Source organism: Monodon monoceros, unplaced genomic scaffold (genome assembly GCF_005190385.1).
Source record: "Monodon monoceros isolate NGI ecotype Baffin Bay Population unplaced genomic scaffold, NGI_Narwhal_1 Super_Scaffold_18, whole genome shotgun sequence".
Taxonomy (NCBI): Eukaryota; Metazoa; Chordata; class Mammalia; order Artiodactyla; family Monodontidae; genus Monodon; species Monodon monoceros.
This window is the reverse complement of record NW_021703774.1, coordinates 26380447-26397554: the sequence shown is the minus strand read 5'-3', so window position 1 is coordinate 26397554 and position 17108 is coordinate 26380447. Positions and strand designations below refer to the sequence as shown.

Here is a 17108-nt window from a genome sequence, read left to right as displayed (position 1 = left end):
TAAACTCAAAATGGATTAAAGACCTGAATGTAAGGCCAGACACTATCAAACTCTTAGAGGAAAACATAGGCAGAACACTCTGTGACATAAATCACAGCAAGATCCTTTTTGACCTACCTCCTAGAGAAATGGAAATAAAAACAAAAATAAACAAATGGGACCTAATGAAACTTAAAAGCTTTTGCACAGCAAAGGAAACCATAAACAAGACGAAAAGGCAACCCTCAGAATGGGAGAAAATATTTGCAAATGAAGCAACTGACAAAGGATTAATCTCCAAAATTTACAAGCAGCTCATGCAGCTCAGTATCAAAAAGACAAATAACCCAATCCAAAAATGGGCAGAAGACCTAAATAAACATTTCTCCAGAGAAGATATACAGATTGCCAACAAACACATGAAAGAATGCTCAACATCATTAATCATTAGAGAAATGTAAATCAAAACTACAATGAGCTACCACCTCACACCGGTCAGAATGGCCATCATCAAAAAATCTACAAACAGTAAATGCTGGAGAGGGTGTGGAGAAAAGGGAACCCTCTTGCACTGTTGGTGGGAATGTAAATTGATACAGCCACTATGGAGAGCAATATGGAAGTTCCTTAGAAAGCTAAAAATAGAACTACCATATGACCCAGCAATCCCACTACTGGGCATATACCCTGAGAAAACCATAATTGAAAAAGAGTCATGTAACAAAATGTTCATTGCAGCTCTAGTTACTATAGCCAGGACATGGAAGCATCCCTAGTGTCTATCGACAGATGAATGGATAAAGAAGATGGGGTACATATATACAATGGAATATTACTCGGCCAAAAAGGAAACGAAATTGAGTTGTTTGTAGTGAGGTGGATGGACCTAGAGTCTGTCATACAGAGTGACATAAGTCAGAAAGAGAAAAACAAATACTGTATGCTAGTACATATATATGGAATCTAAGGGGAAAAAAAAAAGGTCATGAAGAACCTAGGAGAAAGATGGGAATAAAGACACAGACCTACTAGAGAATGGACTTGAGGATATGGGGAGGAGGAAGGGTAAGCTGTGATGAAGTGAGAGAGTGGCATGGACATATACACACTACCGAACAGACAAAGGGAGAAATTGACAGGAATACAATAAAGTAGGAGATGTTAACACCCCACTCACATCAGTGGACATATCTTTGAGACAGAAAATCAAGGCAACAGAGATCCTAAATGATATAATACAACAGTTAGACTTAATTGATATTTTCAGGACATTACATCCAAAAAAAGCAAAATACACATTCTTTTCAAGTGCACGTGGAACATTCTCTAGGATTGACCACATACTGGGGCAGAAAACAAACTTCAACAAATTTAAAAGTATAGAAATTGTTTCAAGCATCTTTTCTGACCACAATGGCATAAAACTAGAAATCAACCTCAGAAAAAGAAATGAGAAAAAAATTACATTGAGACTAAATAACCTGCTAGTAAAAGACTAGTGGGTCAACAGTGAAATCAAAGAAGAAATTTAAAAATAAATTGAGGCAAATGACAGTAAAAACACCACCATACAAAATCTATGGGATGCAGAAAAAGCAGTTCTTAGAGGGAAGTTCATAGCGATGCAGGCCTTCTTTAAGAAACAAGAAAAATCTCAAATAACCTAACACACCACCTAAGGGAATTAGAAAAAGAATAACAAACAAAACCTAAAGTCAGCAGAAGGAAGGAGAAAATAAAGATCAGAGAGGAAATAAATAAAACAGAGATTAAAAAATAGAAAAAAAGCAATAAAGCCAAGAGCTTGTTCTTTCAAAGGGTAAACAAAATAGAAAAAACTCTGGCCAGGCTCCCCATGAAGAGAGAAGTCCCAAGGAAACAAAATAAGAAACGAAAGAGGAGAAATCACAATGGATACCACAGAAAGACCAAAAAAAAAAAAAAAAGAATGCTATGAACAATTGTATGCCAACAAGTTTGACAACCTAGAAGAAATGGACAAATTTCTAGAAACATACAACCCACCAAAACTGAATCAAGAAGAAATGGATAACTTGAACAAATCACTAGAAGTGAAATAGAAAAAACTCCCTACAAGCAGAAGTCCAGGACCAGATGGCTTCACAGGCAAATTCTACCAAACATAAAAAGAAGAACTTATACCAATGCTTCTCAAAGTCTTCCAAAATATCAAAGAGGAAGGAGGACTCCCAAAGACATTCTATGAAGCCATCATCACCCTGATACCAAAACCAAAGACTACCAAAAAAGAAAATTACAGGCCAATATCTTTGACTAATATAGATGCAAAAATTTTCAACAAAATATTAGCAAACTGAATTTAACAACACATAAAAAAGATCATACACCATAACCAACTTGGATTCATCCCAGCATCACAAGTATGTTTCAACATACACAAATCAATCAGTGTGACATAACACATCAACAAAAGAAAAGACAAAAACCGCATGATATCTCAGTAGTGCAGAACAAGCATTTGATAAAATTCAACATCCATTCATGATAAAAACCCATACAAAAGTGAGTATAAAGGGAACATATCTCAATATAATAAAAGCTATTTATAACAAACCCACAGCCAATATAATACTCAATGGTGAAAAGATAAAAGCCTTCCCACTAAAATCTGGAGCAAGATAAAGATGCCCACTCTTACCATTTGTATTCAATATAGTATTGGAAGACCTAGTCACAGCAGTTAGACAAGGAAAAGAAATAAAAGCTATTCAAATTGGTAGGGAAGAGGTAAAATTGTCATTATGCAGATATGATACTATATATAGAAACCCCTAAAGACTCCACACAAAAACTACTGGAACTGATAAACAAATTCAGCAAGGTAGCAGGATACAAGATTAACATACAGAAATCAGTTGCATTTCTTTATACTAACAATGAAATATCAGAAAGGGAATGTAAACAAGCAATCCCCTTTCAGAGCACATGAAAAAAATAAAATACTTAGGAATAAACCTCACCAGGAAGATGAGAGACATATGCTGAGAACTACAAAATATTAGTAAAGCTAATTGACGATGATTCAAAGAAATGGAAAGATATCCTGTGCTCTTGGATGGGAAGAATTTATATTGTTGAAATGATCATACTACCCAAAGCAATCTACAGATTTGATTCAATCCCTATCAAATTACCAGTGACACATGTATAACTGATTCACTTTGTTATAAAGTAGAAACCAACACACCATTGTAAAGCAATTATACTCCAATAAAGATGTAAAAAAAAATTACAAATATCCTAAAATTTTTTCTGATTAACTTTATGAGAAATTCTAATTATTTTATTTCATTAATATCAAAGGCACAGTATGTGTGATAATAATACTTTGAGATTGGCTAACACTTCCTTTGTAAATGTGGTCAATTTTGGTAAATGTTCTATGTGAGATTGAAAAGAATATATTTTGTATTGGTTAATTTTAGAAATACACACACATACACACACACAGAGTTGACCCTTGAACAACATAGGTTTGAGCTGAACTGTTCCACTTATACAAAGATTTTTTTCAATAGTAAATACTAAAGTACTACACAATCCAAGGTTGACTGAACCTGTGGATGTGGAACCACTGATACTGAAGAACTGCATATATAAAAGGCTAACTATAAACTATAGGCAGATTTTCCACTGTGTGGAGTGTCAGTGCCCCTAACCCCTGAGTTGTTCAAGGGTCAACCGTAACTACCTTTTCTTCAGGTTTAATCTATGGCTTGAAAAAAGTGTGTTAAAGCCTACCACTATATTTGTGACTTTTAAAATATCTTCTAGTAATTCTATCAAATTTTGCTTTATATACTACAGGGTTGTGTCATAGCTTCTGGTGAACTTTTCTCTTTTATCTTCTTATACATTGTCATTAATCCTATATCATCAAATCTATGAGATAGCTGGTATTATAATCCCCATTCAAGTAAAACCAATGAAACTATTTATATATGTATATATACATAAAACTGTATACATATGTATATGTACATAATTTTATGTAACAATATTAGGAGGTGAAATTGGGCTCCAACTCTGGCTGAAGAGGATGACTAGTGTTGAGACTAAGACTGATAATGTTAGAAATTGTATGAGCATACTTCCAGGAAGAAAGAGCTTATAAATGAAAGAATGTGGAAGCAGGAAAAAAAGTAGAAATAAGGAAAATGCGACTGAAGAAATTTATGATGATTGTATCAACTTAAGTGTCACCTTCTAGACACTTAATAGATTACTTTTGAAGTAAAATAAAATAAAAATCTTATAGTTGGGAGGAAACTATTGAAGTGTCCCATAAAAATTGTTATTTTTCCTTTACTTGTACAATTTCAAAGGGATTGAACTTTAGTTATTCTGTCTTTAAATAATGACTCAGAAAATTGAGCCCTACATCTGAACACTGAGAAAAAAATTTTAGAGCAGATTTTTGTTTGAGCTATTTTACCTTCTTTTCCAGATTAAGTTAGAGTATGAAGGAACATTATTTTCTGAGTGGAGTGTGCCGGGAACTTGTTCTATAAAAAATAAAAGGTAAGATTTTTGCTGTGAAACTCAATGTATGCGTAATGATTTAATGTAAATTTCTTTTCATTAATAGATGTGAAAAGAAAGACAAAATCACTTTGAAAATAGGAGAGAAGTAAACTATTGCTATATATTTTTAAATTTTTCTTATTAGCAAAGAATGGAAGTTTTTAGGCTTAAAAAGTAGTAGGGGAAAAAAAAACTAGTAGGGGAATCTCATATGCATCTATAGTTATTTCTCCTTTCCCATTGTTTTTAAATGCTAGATCACCCAAGACAGAACTACGTTGTTCTTCTCCTGGTATTCAGATTATAAAACCAATTGTTACGGGCCCAGTAAGTTGATTTTAATGATAAATTAGTAAATCTTAAATAATTATCCCTGTTACATTTTATTTTGCCTTATTTTTGATGTTTTAACTTAACCTGTTTTAAATAGTTGAGTTGTAACTATAAGAGGTATTTTTAAATTATTGTCAATATATCATTAATTTTTAGATGTATCTCATAGAAAATTATGTTATGAACTGATACAGTAGTTCCCCACTTATCCATGGTTACACCTTCTTTGCTTTCAGTTACCCACAGTCAACTCTGGTCCAAAAAATTTAAATGGGAAATTCCAGAAATAAACAATTCACAAGCTTTAAATTGCAGTTGTTCTGAGTAGCATGGTGAATTATCATGCCATCCCACTCCTCCTACCTGGGACATGAATCATTTCTTTGTCTGGCATATCCTACCCATTAGTTACTTAGTACCTGTCCCAGTTATCAGATCTATTTTTGTGATAACACAATGCTTGTGTGAAGGTAACCCTTATTTTACTCAATAATAGCCCCCAAAGTGCAAGAACAGTGATTCTGGCAATTCAGATATGCCAAAGAGAAGCAATTAAGTGTTTCCTTTAAGTGAAAAGGTGAAAGTTTTTGACTAAATAAGGAAAGAAAAAAGATTATATTGATATAATTATTTTACTTTATTATTATTGTTGTTAATCTCTTACTGTGCTTAATTTACAAGTTAAATTTTATCATAGGTATGTATGTACAGTAAAAAACCATATATATAGGGCTGATTTGGTACTATCTGCAGTTTCAACCATCCACTGGGGGTCTTGGGATATATCCGCCATGGATAAGAGGGGACCACCATATATGATTTTTACATTAGCTTTTTTATTAATAAATATATTAAAGCCCCAGTTACCACCTTAATGATAACAGTACTCCCAGATAAGTGGGTCTCAGATCATATACTCCTATGACAATATCAACAATTAAAGGGCCATTTCTAGCAGATTTATTTGCATTCTACTACATTTTTTTCATTTCAGGAAAGCTATGTGAATGCAAATAAATAAGAGTGATGTTGAATCCTCTCTAGTCAACAATAATAATAATAATAAGGAATTTTTTATTGGAATATAATTGCTTTACAATGTTGTGTTAGTTTCTGCTGTACAACGAAGGGAATCAGCTATATGTATACATATATCCCCTCCTTCTTGGACCTCCCTCCCACCCATCCTACCCAACTAGGTCATCACAGAGCACCGAGCTGAGCTCCCTGTGCTATACAGAAGGTTCCCACTAGCTATCTATTTTACACATGGTAGTTTATATATGTCAATCTAAATCTCCCAGTTCATCCCACCCCCTCTTCTCCCCCGTGTCCACATGTGCATTCTCTATGTCTCCGTCTCTATTCCTCCCCTGCAAATAGGTTCATCTGTACCATTTTTCTAGATTCCACATGTATGCATTAATATGTATTTGGTTTTCTCTTTCTGCCTTACTTCACTCTGTATGACAGGCTCTAGGTCCATCCACATCTCTACAAATGACCCAATTTCGTTTCTTTTTATGGCTGAGTAATAGTCCGTTATATATATGTACCACATCTTCTTTATCCATTCATCTGTCAATGGACACTTAGGTTGCTTCCACGTCCTGGCTATTGTAAACAGTGCTGCAATGAACATTGTGGTATGGACACTTTTTGAATGATGGTTTTCTCAGGGTATATGCCCAGTAGTGGGATTGCTGGTTCATATGGTAGTTCTATTTTTAGTTTTTTAAGGGACCTCCATACTGTTCTCCATAGTGACTGTATCAATTTACATTCCCACCAACAGTGCAAGAGGGTTCCCTTTTCTCCACACCCTCTCCAGCATTTACTGTTTGTAGATTTTTCGATGATGCACATTGTGACCAGTACCTCATTATAGTTTTGATTTGCATTTCTCTAGTAAATAGTGATGTTGAGCATCTTTTCACATGCCTCTTGGCCATCTGTATGTCTTCTTTGGAGAAATGTCTATTTATATCTTCCACCCATTTTTTGATTGGGTTGTTTGTTTTTTTGATATTGAGCTGCATGAGCTGTTTGTATATTTTTGAGATTAATCCTTTATCCATTGCTTCCTTTGCAAATATTTCTCCCATTCTGAGGGCTGTCATTTCATCTTGTTTATGGTTTACTTTGCTGTGCAGGAGCTTTTAAGTTTCATTAGGTCCCATTTGTTTATTTTTGTTTTTATTTTCATTACTCTAGGAGGTGGGTCAAAAAAGATCTTGCCGTGATTTATGTCAAAGAAGGTTTTTGCCTATGTTTTCTTCTAAGAGTTTTATAGTGTCCAGTCTTACATTTAGGTCTTTAATCCATTTTAAGTTCATTTTTGTGTGTGGTGTTAGGGATTGTTCTAATTTCATTCTTTCACATGTAGCTGTCCTGTTTTCCCAACACCACTTATTGAAGAGACTGTCTTTTTTCCATTGTGTATTCTTGCCTCCTTTGTTGTAGCTTGTGTGACCACAGGTGCATGGGTTTATCTCTGGGCTTTCTGTTTGTTCCATTGATCTATATTTCTGTTTTTGTACTGGTACCATACTCTTTTGATGACTGTAGCTTTGTAGTAGAGTCTGAAGTCAGGGAGTCTGATTCCTCCCGCTCCATTTTTTACCCTCAAGACTGCTTTGACTATTCAAGGTCTTTTGTGTCTTTATACAAATTTTCATTTTTTTGTTCTATTTCTGTAAAAAATGCCATTGGTAATTTGATAGGGATTGCATTGAATCTGTAGATTGCTTTGGGTAGTATAGTCATTTTCACAATGTTGATTCTTCCAATCCAAGAACATGGTATGTCTCTCCATACGTTCGTGTCATCTTTGATTTCTTTCATCAGTGTTTCATAGTTTTCTGAGTACAGGTCTTTTGCCTCCTTAGGTAGGTTTATTCCTAGGTATTTTATTCTTTTTGTTGCAGTGGTAACTGGGATTGTTTCTTTAATTTCTCTTTCAGATTTTTCATTGTTAGTGTATAGGAATTCAAGAGATTTCTGTACATTAATTTTGTATCCTGCTACTTTACCAGATTCATTGATTAGCTCTAGTAATTTTCTGGTAGCATTTTTAGGATTTTCTATGTATACTATCATGTCATCTGCAAACAGTGACAGTTTTACTTCTTCTTTTACAATTTGGATTCCTTTTATTTCTTTTTCTTCTCTGACTGCCATGGCTAGAACTTCCAAAATTATGTTTAATAATAGTGGTGAGAGTGGGCACCCTTGTCTTTTTCCTGATCTTAGAGGAAATGGTTTTAGTTTTTTACCATTGAGAATGATGTTTGTTGTGGCTTTGTCATATATGGCCTTTTATGTTGAGGTAGGTTCCCTCTATGCCTACTTTCTGGAGAGTTTTTATCATAAATGGTTGTTGAATTTTGTCAAAAGCTTTTCCTGCATCTATTAAGACAATAATTTAATTATTAACTTTAATTTTTTAATTAACTTTAATTATATTATTAGTAATTTAATTCTTTAATTTGTTAATATGGTGTATCACATTGATTGATTTGTGTATATTGAAGAATCCTTGCATCCCTGGGATAAATCCCACTTGATCATGGTGTATGATTTTTTTAATGTGTTGTTGGATCCTGTTTGCTGGTATTTTGTTGAGGACTTTTGCATCCATGTTCATCAGTGATATTGGTCTGTAATTTTCTTTTTTTGTGACATCTTTATCTGGTTTTGGTATCAGGGTGGCCTCATAGAATGAGTTTGGGAGTGTTCCTCCCTCTTCAATCTTTTGGAAGAGTTTCAGAAAGATAGGTGTTAGCTCTTCTCTAAATGTTTGATAGACTTGTCCTGTGAAGCCATCTGGTCCTGTATTTTTGTTTGTTGGAAGATTTTTAATTACAGTTTCAATTTCACTATTTGTGATTGGTCTGTTTATATTTCCTATTTCTTCCTGGTTCGGTCTTGAAAGTTTGTACCTTTCTAAGAATTTGTTCATTTCTTCCAGTTGTCCATTTTCTTCGCATATAGTTGCCTGTAGTAGTCTCTTATGGTCCTTTGTATTTCTGTGCTGTCAGTTATAATTTCTCTTTTTTCATTTCTAATTTTATTGATTTGAATCCTCTCCCTTTTTTCTTGATGAGTCTGGCTAGGTTTATCAATTTTGTTTTCTTCTCGAAGAACCAACTTTTAGTTTTGTTGATCTTTGCTATTGTTTTCTTCATTTCTATTTCATTTATTTCTGCTCTGATCTTTATGATTTCTTTCCTTCTACTAACTTTGGGGGTTTTTTTGTGTGTGTGCTTCTTCTTCTTTCTCTAGTTGCTTTATGTGTAAGGTTAGATTGTTTATTTGAGATTTTTCTTGTTTCCTGAGTTGAGATTGAATTGCTATAAACTTCCCTCTTAGAACTGCTTTTGCTGAATTCCATAGGTTTTGGGTCATTGTGTTTTCACTGTCATTTGTTTCTATGTATTTTTAAATTTCCTCTTTGATTTCTTCAGTGATTTCTTGGTTATTTAGTAACGTAATGTTTAACCTCCATGTGTTTATGTTTTTTACAGTTTTTTACTGTAATTGATTTCTAATCTCATAGAGTTGTGTTTGGAAAGGATGCTTGATATAATTTCAATCGTCATAAATTTACCGAGGCTTGATTTGTGAACTAAGATGTGATCTATCCTGGAGAATGTTCCGTATACACTTGAGACGAAAGTGTATTCTGCTGCTTTGGGGTGGAACGTCCTATAAATATCAATGAAATCTCTCTGGTCTATTGTGTCATTTAAAGCTTGTGTTTCCTTATTTATTTTGTTTGGATGATCTGTCCATTGGTGTAAGTGGGGTGTTAAAGTCCCCACTATTATTGTGTTGCTGTTGATTTCCCCTTTTATGGCTGTTAGCATTTGCCTTATGTATTGAGGTGTTCCTGTGATGGGTGCATAAATATTTATAATTGTTATATCTTCTTCTTGGATTGATCCCTTGATCACTATGTAGTGTCCTTCCCTGTTTCTTGTAACAGTCTTTATTTTAAAGATTATTTTATCTGATATGAGTATTGCCACTCCAGCTTTCTTTCAATTTTCATTTGCATGGAATATCTTTTTCCATCCCCTCACTTTCAGTCTGTATGTGTTCCTAGGTCTGAAGTGGGTCTCTTGTAGACAGCATATACATGGGTCTTGTTTTTGTATCCATTCAGCCATTCTGGGTCTTTTGGTTGTAGCATTTAATCCATTTACATTCAAGGTAATTATCGATATGTATGTTCCTATTACCATATTCTTAATTGTTTTGCATTTGTTTTTGCAGGTCTTTTTCTTCTCTTGTGTTTCCCGCCTAGAGAAGTTTCTTTAGCATTTGTTTTAAAGCTTGTTTGGTGGTGCTGAATTCTCTTAGCTTTTGGTTATCTGTAAAGCTTTTGATTTCTCTGTTGAATGTGAATGAGATCCTTGCTGGGTGGAGTAATCTTGGTTGTAGGTTTTTCCCTTTCATCACTTTAAATGTATCCTGCCACTCCCTTCTGGTCTGCAGACTTTCTGCTGTAAAATCAGCTGATAACTTTATGGGGATTTCCTTGTATGCTATTTGTTGCTTCTCCCTTGCTGCTTTTAATATTTTTTTCTTTGAATTTAATTTTTTGTTAGTTTGATTAATATGTGTTGGTGTGTTTCTCCTTGGGTTTATCCTGTATGGACTCTGCAATTCCTGGACTTGGGTGGCTATTTCTTTTCCCATCTTAGGGAAGTTTTTGACTCTAATCTCTTCAGATATTTTCTCAGACCCTTTCTCTTTCTCTTCTTCTTCTAGGACCACTATAATTCGAATATTGGTGCATTTAATGTTGTCCTAGAGGTCCCTGAGACTGTCCTCATTTTTTTTCATTCATTTTCTTTATGCTGCTCTTCAGCAGCTATTTCCAGCATTCTATCTTCCAGGTTACTTATCCATTCTTCTGCCTCAGTTATTCTGGTACTGATTCCTTCTAGAGTATTTTTCATTTCAGTTATTGTGTTGTTCATCACTGTTTGTTTGTGCTTTAGTTCTTCTAGGTCCTTGTTACACATTTCTTGTATTTTCTCAATCCATACCTCCATTCTATTTCCAAGATTTTGGATCATCTATACTATCATTACTCTGGATTATTTTTCAGGTAGGTTGCCTATTTGCTCTTCATTTATTTGGTCTTATAGGTTTTTACCTTGCTCCTTCATCTGTAACACATTTTTTTTGTCATCTCGTTCTTTTTGATTTGTGGGGCTGTGTTCCTGTTGTGCTGGTTGTTCGGCCTGAGGCATCCAGCACTGGAGTGTGCAGGCAGTTGGTTGAAGCTGGGTGTTGGTTCTGAGATGAGGACCTCTGGGAGAGTTTACACCAATTAACATTCCTTGGGATCTGAGCTTCTCTGTTACTCCAGTGTTTTGGACTCCACACACCCACCACAGGAGCTCAGGCAAGACCCTGCAAGCTACACAGTGTGGCAAAAAAAAAAAAAAAAAAAAGCAACAAACAAAAAAGAGCAGAACAATAACAATAAAGAAAAAATAAAATAAAATTAGAAAAATTAAAAATACAATAGAAAAAATAAAAATGAAATCACCACAACAAAACCAAACAGAACCACAACAGCAAAAATATATTTACGTAAAATTTTAAAAATGAAAAAATAAAATAAAAAATAAGATTAAAAGGTAAGAATTTTTTTTAAAAAGGCTGGAGGAGGCCTGGGGGCTGTGGGGCTCAGGCCCAGGACCTGCGCGGCCAGGAAAGGCCTTAGCGGGCCGTAGGGCTTAGACCTTGGACCTGTGCAGCCAGAAAAGCCCTTAGTTGAGGGGTGGGGGTTAGGTCCAGGACCCGTGTGGCTGGAAGAGGCCTCAGCGGGGGCACTTAGGCCCAGGATCTGACCGGCCAGAGGGTGCCAGGGAGGGATTCAGGCCCAGAACCCCAGGAGGCTTGCTGGGGCGCAAGTGGCAGGGGAGATGCTGGCCATGTTCCCCTCTGATCCCCCAATCCCCAGAAGGTCCCTCTCCATCCCAATCAATCCCCACGCCATGAGTGGACCCCTCTGAGTGTAGGAACCTCTCCCCTCCCCCAGCCTCCCTCAGGGGTGCCAGTCCCATCCTACCTCCAACTTTTCTTCCCCCCTCTCCTTCCTTCCAGTGTCCTACCTGGTGGCATGGGGATTCCTCCTGTCCCCTTTGGTGTCTGAGGTCCTCCACCAGCACCTAGTGGATGTGTCCTCCTACTCCGCCATCTTCACTCCGCCCCTAACAATAAGGAATTTTAAAGCAATGGCACTGTACTAGTTCATAACAAAGTACTGGCCACACACCTTATAGTTGATGTTCCCACATAAGTGTATCTAAAGCCATTGCTGTGTAGAGACTTCATGTGACAAGTCCTGCCTTTACTCTGGGGCTTGTGCCTTCTTTTTACTTTTTTTTTTTCCCCATGAGTAAAGTGTTTCTCTAAGTTCTGTTGCTTTCCTTTTACTTAGTAACCTGTAGTTTCAGGAAACAGGTAGACAGGGTGAAGTGGGAGAGGCCAGATGTATATAGTAATTCACATTTCAATCCCTGTAGATTGAAAAATATTTGAATTTGGCTTTTTGAGTTTGTGCGTTTCCCAGTTTCATGAACACAATTCCTGAGGAAGTAAAGGATTTCTCTCCCTTTTGTTATGTGTTGGAAGTCCACATAAATGTGTAATGTTATATAAAAAATATGTACACACTAATACATGTATATATAGGAATATATTTGTCATTTATATATAGTGCTATCAGACCTTACAGCCTTTAAGGAGGTATGTGTGACTTTTGAAATGCACTCAAAAGGCCTCAGTTATAACAACCAAAGACTGTCTCCAAGCATTGCCAAACATTTCTTTGTAAGCAATTTCATCTCTTGTTGAGAACAATTAAACAAGAAAATTAATTGAATTGTGTTTCATTGAGGAAGACTTTCTAGGAAAATTCACTGTTTTCCTTTGTACAGTTGCAGAGAACATTTCTGTGTCCAGATATTGGTGGTGGGGAGGGTTCAACATTGACCAATTCTCCTATATTAGCTGGGGGTACTACCATTCAAAGTTCCAACAATATCTACCTGGAGTTAATGTCACATCCCACAAGTTAAGGGCTCAGTCCCACAAGACTGCACCCACTTCAGTTGCCAATTGCTGACTGACTGGTGATAAATCCAGGTTCCCATAACTTTCTCCTCAATTTCAGTAATTTGCTAAACAACTCACAGAACTCAGGGAAACACATTTACTGGTTAAAATAAAGAATATGGTAAAAGGATCCAGATGAACAACAAGGTCAAGGAGTACATAGGGCAAGATCCAGAAGGGTTCTGAGTACAGGAACTTCTGTCATTGTGCAGTTGGGTACATCACCTGCTGGCATGTGGATGTGTCCACCAACCTGGAAGCTCTCTTGCTCTCATACTTTAAGGATTTTTATGGAGACTTCATCAAGTAGGCATGATTGATTATTGACTCATTTTCCAGCCCTTCTCCACTCTCCAGATAATGGGGGGAGGCTGAGCTGAGAATGGGAGGCTGAGCTGAAAGTTCCAAGCTTTTAACCATGGGTTGGTTTTTCTGGTGATCAGTTCCCAGCCAGGAGCCCACTGAGTTAACTCATTAGAACAAAAGGAATTTAGGGGCTCTGTGCCAGACGTTCCTATTACTCAGGAAATTAAAAAGTGTTAGGAGCTAGGTGTCAGGAACCAGGTCAAAGACCAGATATTAGGAACTGGGGGTAAAATATACAGAAAAGATGTATATATATAATTTCACAAAGACAAATATAATAGAAGCAATCAGTCATCTAAATTTATCATAGTTTCTTTTGCATTTTCTTTTAGGATTTAGAAGAAGAACGCTATTTATCTGTAGACAGTTCTCATACTTGCTTTCTGTGGTATTATAAGGTTATGTAAGTAATGCAGAAGAAAGGTAATTAATATGTTTTAAGAGTATTTAGCTTTAGGTAACCACAAATTGATTATCTGCATTATAGTTTCCATATAAGCTTTTATTCACCAATCAAGATATCCTCAAATGTACCCAACTAATGCCCAACTAATAGTGAAGAACAAACAGTAAATATAACAATAGCAACCACTGTTTGAACAAATACTGCTTCTACATGGTCATACTTTATGTAAATTAGCTATGTCAGTTTTCATAATTACCAGTTAAATGTAAGTATTACTATCTTTATTATAAATGAGGAAATGTAAGTTTGGATAGGTTAAATAATTTTGAAAACATATGCAGCTACTAAAAGATAGCATTGGAGGGCTTCTCTGGTGGCGCAGTGGTTGAGAATCTGCCTGCCAGTGCAGGGGACACGGGTTCGAGCCCTGGTCTGGGAAGATCCCACATACCGCGGAGCAGCTAGCCCCGTGAGCCATAATTACTGAGCCTGCGCATCTGGAGCCTGTGCTCCGCAACAAGAGAGGCCGCGATAGTGAGAGGCCCGCGCACCGCTATGAGGAATGGCCCCCACTTGCCGCAACTGGAGAAAGCCCTCGCACAGAAACGAAGAGCCAACACAGCCATAAATAAATAAATTAAAAAAAAAAAAAAAGATAGCATTGGAAATTGACTCTGGTTTTTCAGATTACAGGCTTCTTTGGTTTCCATTGTTTACATTATATTCCAAAAGTACTCTCGTTTTCTTAGATAGCTCTTCAAACTCTTTTTAACATGATGGTGAATGAATATAACTAAGAAGAAAAAACTGGTACAAGAAAAAATAGTTAATCGCATTATAAAATCAGTAAGTAAAATGCATCAATGAGTCGGAGTTTTGTTTTGTTTTGTTTTGTTTTTGGTATCATAGTCCAAGCATATCCTAAATACTGTGTAGGATAAAAAGAACTGTCTTATGTGGCCCCTGCTCTCCAGATGACTATAATGTACCTAATTCTTTTTATGTACTTAATATCCCTTCCTTTGAGGGAACCATCCCTCCCCTATTCTGTGGTGAAATTATTAATTTCATGCGATTTATGTGATACTACCTCCACAACCCCACATTTCATTGGCCACAGCAATTAGGTGAGGATGGCCATATGACCCAAACAGAACCTATCAGAATACTTGTGTCTTCAGTAAAGCATAATTGTTGCCGATAATTTCACTGTCCTGGTTTACATGGTCCCTTTAAGTCAGATGGCTCTGTAGTTTATGTGTAACCTTTGAATTGAAAGTCCTGATAGCTAGATTTCAGCAAGCCCCACCAGGAGTACACATTTACCCATTCTTCTCTGAATTACTGCCACTCTCCCAGAGCCTTACCAAGAAGCAAGGTTATGTAAGTAATGCAAAAGAAAAGTAATTAATGTGTTTTAAGAGTATTTAGCTTTAGTTAACCACAAATGGATTAGCTGATATATTTGTCTATACTTGAACAGATGCTGCATTATCTGTATTACTATAACTTTATTTTTTAAATCTTGAGAAGTGATAGTACAAATACCCACCCCACCCTGACCCCAACTCTTGTCCTCCTTCAGGAATTTCTTAGCTATATCATGGACCTATTTTTTCTTCCTATAAATTTTTGGAATTGGTTTGTCAAATTCTACAAAAAACTTAGCTGGGATTTTTATAATTTGTCTAAATATTTTAATCAATTTGGGGTGTCTTTCTACTCCTGAATAATATATAACTCTCCATTTACTTAGGTCTTTTTACATGTCTGCCAATAAGATTTTGTAATTTTTAATAAAGTTTCCAGGACATTTTTATTAGACTTATTCCTAGGTACTCTTTTTATTTTTTTGCTATTATAAATAGTCAAAATTTTTAAATTACAATTTCTAACCAGTTATTCCTGTTGTATAGAATACAATTTACTTTTGAATGTTGATTTTTGCATTCAGCAACATTGCTAAACTCTTATATTGTGATAATTTATTTATATATTCTCTTGGAATTAAAAAAAATCAGATTACTTGCAAATAATGATGATTTTGTTTTTCTTTCTGATAAGTATGGCTTCCATTCCTTTTATTCTTACTGCATGTCTAGAACATCAAATACAATGTTTCTTAGAAGGGTGATAGCAGGTCTCCTTATTTTATTCCTGATCTTAAAAGGAAGACTCTCATCATTTCACTATTTGTATAATATTTGTTACAGGTTATGAGTTAAACTTTACCTGGTTAAGGAAGTTCCCTTTTATTCCAAGGTGGCTGTGGATTTTTTTATGAATTGGTGCTGAAATTTATTCAAAGTTTTTTTCTCTTCCACATAAAAGTTCATATGGTTTTTCTCTTTTACTATGTTAATCTGATGGATAATAGTTATTAATATATCCATATTAAACTAACCTTGTGTTTCTGGAATAAGCCAACTTGGTCTTGATGAATTAACTTTCATATACATTGATAGATTCCATTTGCTAATATTATTTAATTTTTTGTGTGTGGGAATATGCATGAGTGAGATTGGCCTGTGGTTTTATTCCCCTTGTACTATCCTTTTCCTCTTTTGATGTCAAGGCTATGCTAGACTCATCATGTAAGTTAGGATGAGTTGTTATTTTCTGTTCTCTGAGAGATTTTGTATAAGATTGGAAATATATGTTCCTTGAATATTTGATGGAAACTTGCATAGAAACCTAGCTGGACCTGGAGTTTTTGAGTGTGGGGGGGGGAAATTTTATAACTATTAACTCAATTTCTTTAATGGTTAAAATCCTATTTTGGAATTCTAATTCTTATAAAATCCATTTTTGTAGTATTTTATTTCCAGGAATTCATCCATGTCTTCAGTTAGCAATTTTAGTATCAATTTTAATGTCATAAAGTGGTCCATAATATCGTCTTATATTTGTTTAATCTCTGAAGTAATTGTAGGTATGCCTCTCTTTTATCATTTCTAATATTTTTATTTGTGCCTTCCTTCTATTTCCTTGTTCTTCTTCCTAGAGATATTTCTATTTTATTAGTCTTTTCAAAGAACCATCTTTTGGCTTTATTGAGCTTTTGTATTGTTGTCTATTTTATCTCAATTTGTTTTTTACATTATTTCTTTTTTTGAGTTTGTTTTTCTAAAATTTTTGAATTAGTTATTTAGCCTACTAGGCTTAAAACTTCCTTTTTTGTCGAATGTATGTGTTTAAGGAAATAAAATTTCTTCTAAGTACCTCTATAACTGCATCAACAAATAGTGGAATATCCCATAATTGTAATTTTTCATTATTGCTCATAAATAATTGTCTAGTAACTGCTACAATTTGTTTG

General features: G+C 35.2%; 1 protein-coding gene across 1 annotated transcript in view; it reads left to right on the top strand.

Annotated features, from left to right (window-relative positions):
* Window positions 1–4178: 4178 nt before the first annotated feature.
* The window catches only part of CATSPERE (catsper channel auxiliary subunit epsilon), a 220738-nt gene continuing 207808 nt past the window's right edge, over window positions 4179–17108 (top strand). Inside the window, exons 1-4 of the mRNA XM_029226890.1 lie at window positions 4179–4205; window positions 4469–4542; window positions 4803–4872; window positions 13716–13786. Coding sequence (XP_029082723.1) covers window positions 4179–4205; window positions 4469–4542; window positions 4803–4872; window positions 13716–13786 — 242 coding nt within the window. The remainder of the gene's footprint in view (window positions 4206–4468; window positions 4543–4802; window positions 4873–13715; window positions 13787–17108) is intronic.